Source organism: Cicer arietinum, chromosome 5 (assembly GCF_000331145.2).
Source record: "Cicer arietinum cultivar CDC Frontier isolate Library 1 chromosome 5, Cicar.CDCFrontier_v2.0, whole genome shotgun sequence".
Lineage (NCBI taxonomy): Eukaryota > Viridiplantae > Streptophyta > Magnoliopsida > Fabales > Fabaceae > Cicer > Cicer arietinum.
The window spans coordinates 58,746,627-58,751,437 of NC_021164.2; the positions used below are offsets into that span (position 1 = coordinate 58,746,627).

The 4,811-nt window shown below is 31.4% G+C and overlaps 1 protein-coding gene across 2 annotated transcripts; it reads left to right on the forward strand.

Annotated features, from left to right (window-relative positions):
• The first annotated feature begins 417 nt into the window (after positions 1-417).
• On the forward strand, positions 418-4,540 carry LOC101493322 (deoxyuridine 5'-triphosphate nucleotidohydrolase-like). Of its 2 annotated transcripts, XM_027335118.2 has the most exons (4): positions 418-718; positions 3,008-3,118; positions 3,737-4,007; positions 4,101-4,540. In XM_027335118.2, the coding sequence occupies exons 3-4, from the start codon at positions 3,800-3,802 to the stop codon at positions 4,343-4,345; spliced, it is 453 nt and encodes a 150-aa protein (XP_027190919.1). In that variant the 5' UTR covers positions 418-718; positions 3,008-3,118; positions 3,737-3,799; the 3' UTR covers positions 4,346-4,540. The 2 variants fall into 2 exon arrangements, with proteins under 2 accessions (XP_027190919.1, XP_027190921.1); XM_027335120.2 differs by lacking the exon at positions 3,008-3,118.
• The last annotated feature ends 271 nt before the right edge of the window (positions 4,541-4,811 follow it).

Consider the following 4,811-nt stretch of genomic DNA (forward strand, 5'->3'; position numbering starts at 1 on the left):
AAAAAATTAAATTAGATGATTGTGATAAATATGATTTTCCCTCATTTTAATTTTCTTAATTATATTCAATTATTATAAATCAATAAAATAATATTATAAAATAACTATATTTATAATACATAAAAAATTACTTATAAAACTTATAAAATTATAAAATTATTTATAATAAATTTATATTATTATTTAAAAATATATCTTTTATATTTGAGGCTTGTTATAATAGAATAATATTTATGTATTTAGCATAAACCCTTGTATTTCGAGTAGTTACACATTGTTTTAGTAAAAAAGATTTAGATTATTTAAGTTAGGTGCTTAAGAAATATGTAAATCTCCGTTATCAATTTAATTTTATAAAATATATTGACATGTGTATTTTTTTTTGGTAACATTGAATTGAATAATATTTGAATTTTTTGTGTGTGGGGATCATTTGCATCTCTAGCGGACTCTACAACTGCACTCTCTCTCACTTTTGCTTACAAGTTACACAGTCTTCCTTTCTCCCTCCTTCAGATTCACGAATCACGACAAACGCGCGGCTGCCTCACTCTGCCTCCAGTCCAGATCGCTCCTCTGCTCGCTGCGGTCCTGCGGCCTCCTCTGCCTAACTGCCTCTGTGGCCGTTCGTCCTCTCTACTGCCTCCGTGTCCGTTCGTCCTCTCTGTTCGCCGCAACCTCATCTGTCTCCAGATCGCGTTGCTGCTTTGTTCAAAAGGTTCAGATTTCTATTTTGTTAGTGCTGATTGTTGTTAGTTATTGTTGATTTTTGTTAGTTAGTGTTTATTTTTGTTAGTTAGTTTTGATTTGGAATTCTGTTAGTTTGAATTGTCGCTCCTCTGTTCGTTAGTTTTGATAGTTCGCTCCCCTGACTCAGTTTTGATTTCAATTTTTCTTAGTTCGTCGCCTCCGTGGCAGTTTTGAGTTCTTTATTTTGTTGAGTTTTTACCTATCCTAACAATTTAACATATACGGCAGTACCCGATATTTTTGTGGAATTCTACTTTTTGCTTATGTTGTTCAGTTAGCATGAAATTTAAAGCTTATTTTGTTAGTTTTGAGTTTGGAGCTTTGATTTGGATTTTGGAATTTTGATTTGGAGTTTAGTGCTGATTTTTGTTTAGAGTTTTTTTTTGTTGCACATAAAGTGTTTGATTTTATGTCCATGTAAAGTGTTTGAGTTTTTTTGTTGCACATAAGGTGTTTGATTTTATGTCCAAAGTGTTTGAGTTTTTTTGTTGCATATAAGGGGTTTGAGTTTTGTTGCATTGTTGTTTGAGTTTTTTTGTTGTATTTTTATATCGGCCACCCCAAGCTATTTAGTCAACTCCGCCACTGTTTACAAGTTATAACTTACAATTCAAGTTCTGGATTTGGAAAATAAGTTGAATATGTGCTCTATTTGATATGTTTTTTATATGTATGAAGCAAGCACCTTTGAGAGTGGTTGTTGATTTGTTGTATTGTCATTCATTCGGATGCTGAGAGTAGATAACCAATAGATTTTCTTTTTAACAGAGCATGTTTAGGAGCTTTTATGGGAAATACATTTTCCTTTAAAGATGGTGCAGATCAGCAAATATGCATGGCACCCGTCTCGTTTTTTACTTGAGTTCAGTCAATACTGTTAATGATCCTTCAAGTATTTTAGTATTTTTTGGGTTATCTACTCTCAGCATCTGGATGAATGGTATTACAACAGTCATAATCAAAATAACTAGTATAACCTATTTGTGGATAGTTTTATTTAAGTGGATTACTTTTAAACTTTTAAAGTGTTTTTAAGTCTTCAAGGACATTCAAGGGGATGTAGACTGTAGTGAAGTATTGGTTTTGATGAGAGGCAAATATTGATTTTTGTCGTGCACTGAACTTACTTCAATAATTGTATTGATGCCCAATTATAAATGTATTATGTACTGTAATATGCAAGTTGTTGAAGGCCAAGGTAAAATTTGTTTAGAAAATAGATTGTGTTTTTCGGTTATTGTTTATTTGTTACAGGTAAATAGGGCAGTCTCCTTGTTATTCATTTGGCGCCATCTACCCCATATGTTATGATTTATGAATAACAATGTTTGCTCCTGAATTAGAAGCATTGGTTACTGTAACTTTTCTTTTAAAAATGGGATTTAGTATTACAGGATGTGGCAGCCTAGCATTGTGTCCTGATGATTTATGTGATTTCTTTTAGTTTTCCTGATAAACAATTCATTCATGAAATGAAGTTGTTAACAAGGTCTGTTTACTTTGGCACCAGATTATAACAAATGGAAAGTACAGGAGCTGTGTGCATAGAGCAGTCACTAATAGATTAATATTTATGTATTTAGTATAAATTATTGTATTTCGAGTAACTACACATTGTTTAGTAAAAAAGATTTAGATTATTTAAGTTAGGTGTTTAAGAAATATATAAATCTCCATTATCAATTTAATTTTATAAAATATATTGATATGTAGTATTTTTTGTTAACATTGAATTGAATGAACCTATATTAAACTTTTAATATTTGAATGAACCTATATTGAACTAATAGATTAATATTTATGTATTTAGCATAAATTATTGTATTTCGAGTAACTACACATTGTTTAGTAACAAAGATTTAGATTATTTAAGTTAGGTGTTTAAGAAATATATAAATCTCCATTATCAATTTAATTTTATAAAATATATTGATATGTAGTATTTTTTGTTAACATTGAATTGAATGAACCTATATTAAACTTTTAATATTTGAATGAACCTATATTGAACTAATAGATTAATATTTATGTATTTAGCATAAATTATTGTATTTCGAGTAACTACACATTGTTTAGTAACAAAGATTTAGATTATTTAAGTTAGGTGTTTAAGAAATATATAAATCTCCATTATCAATTTAATTTTATAAAATATATTGATATGTAGTATTTTTTGTTAACATTGAATTGAATGAACCTATATTAAACTTTTAATATTTGGATTTTTTGTGTGTGTGGGGATCATTTGCATCTCTAGTAGACTCTGCAACTGGACTCTCTCTCCCTTACTGCCTCTGTGGCAGTTCGTCGCTCTCTATTCGCTGCAACCTCATCTGTCTCCAGATCGCGTTGCTGCTTTGTTCAAAAGGTTCAAATTTCTATTTTGTTAGTGTTGATTGTTGTTAGTTAGTGTTGATTGTTGTTAGTTAGTGTTGATTTTTGTTGGTTAGTGTTGATTTTTGTTAGTTAGTTTTGATTTGGAATTCTGTTAGTTTGAATCGTCGCTCCTCTGTTAGTTAGTTTTGATAGTTCGTTGCTCCTCTGACTCTGTTAATTTTGATTTCAATTTTTCTTAGTTTGTCGCTCCTGTGTCAGTTTTGAGTTCTTCATTTTGTTGAGGTTTTACCTATCCTAAAAATTGAACATATACAGTACCCGATATTTTTCTGGAATTCTACTTTTTGCTTATGTTGTTCAGTTAGCATGCAATTTAAAGCTTATTTTGTTAGCGTTGAGTTTGGAGCTTTGATTTGGAGTTTGAAATTTTGATTTGGAATTTAGTGCTGATTTTTGTTTAGAGTTTTTGTGTTGCACATAAAGTGTTTGATTTTATGTCCATGTAAAGTCTTTGAGTTTTTTTGTCACATAAGGTGTTTGATTTTATGTCTATATAAAGTGTTTCAGTTTTTTTGTTGCATATATCGGCCTAAGCTTTTTAGTCAAGTTCCGCCACTGCACTAAGCATTGTCCTCTTCTATTTAACAAGATTAATAACAGGATTCATCGTGCGCGCACACTCTTCCCATTTTCATTCTTTTCATTTCCAACAATGTCTACCGTAAACGGCACCGTTGCACACATTTTTCTCCGAGTCAAGAAGCTCTCCGACAAAGCCGTTCTGCCTTCAAGGGCTTCCCCTCTCTCCGCTGGTTACGATCTTTCCTGCGCCGCCGCTACTCACGTTCCGGCGCGAGGCAAGGCTCTTATTCCCACCGATCTCTCCATCGCCATCCCTGAAGGAACCTATGCCCGGATTGGTAATTTAATTTCTCCGTCTATACCATTTTATTTATTAAGGTTTTATAATTAGTTTATTTTAAATGTTAGGATTTTAACTAATTTTTTTGCAGCACCGAGATCGGGGTTAGCTTGGAAGCATTCAATTGATGTGGGTGCTGGAGTGATTGATGCTGATTACAGAGGTCCTGTTGGTGTTATACTGTTCAATCATTCAGATGTTGATTTTGAAGTAAAAGTTGGTGATAGGATTGCTCAGTTGATTATTGAGAAGATTATCACTCCTGAGGTTTCTGAGGTTCAGGATTTGGATTCCACTCTTAGAGGGGAAGGTGGTTTTGGATCAACTGGGGTTTAAATTTCATGATTATTATTATCTTTTTTTTTTTTGGTTACTTTTTAGGTTCCTTATTAGTTAACCTTTGAATGCGACGAGAACCGTCCATTTCTCCAATTTTCTACATATATGTGTACGCGTGACATGAAAGTGATAAATTGATACTAAAAAGAACAACTAGCAAAACAAAATTTAATTACCTGTTTTAATAATTAATTTAATTAGTGTAAATAGTTTCAAGACACTTATAGAATTATGCAGTACTAATTGAATGTCATTACAAATAATAAAATAGTCAATTTTTTAAAGAAAGAGACAATTGATACTATAAAGAATAGAGAAAACAAACAACTAACCATTAATCTCACTATTTCAAAAACAAATTGTGACACATTTAAAAGGAGATTATACTCAAATTGAAGATAATTTAAAACATATTTGCTTGAAGTGGCGATACATGTTTTGGATTGTATCAAGGAAGAGAAGA

Excerpts from the sequence above, each read along its gene's own strand:
- LOC101493322 (XM_027335118.2), top strand. The coding sequence starts at position 3,800 with ATGTCTACCGTAAACGGCACCGTTGCACACATTTTTCTCCGAGTCAAG. Across the intron at positions 4,008-4,100 it reads AGGAACCTATGCCCGGATTG|CACCGAGATCGGGGTTAGCT; the intron begins GTAATTTAATTT and ends ATTTTTTTGCAG.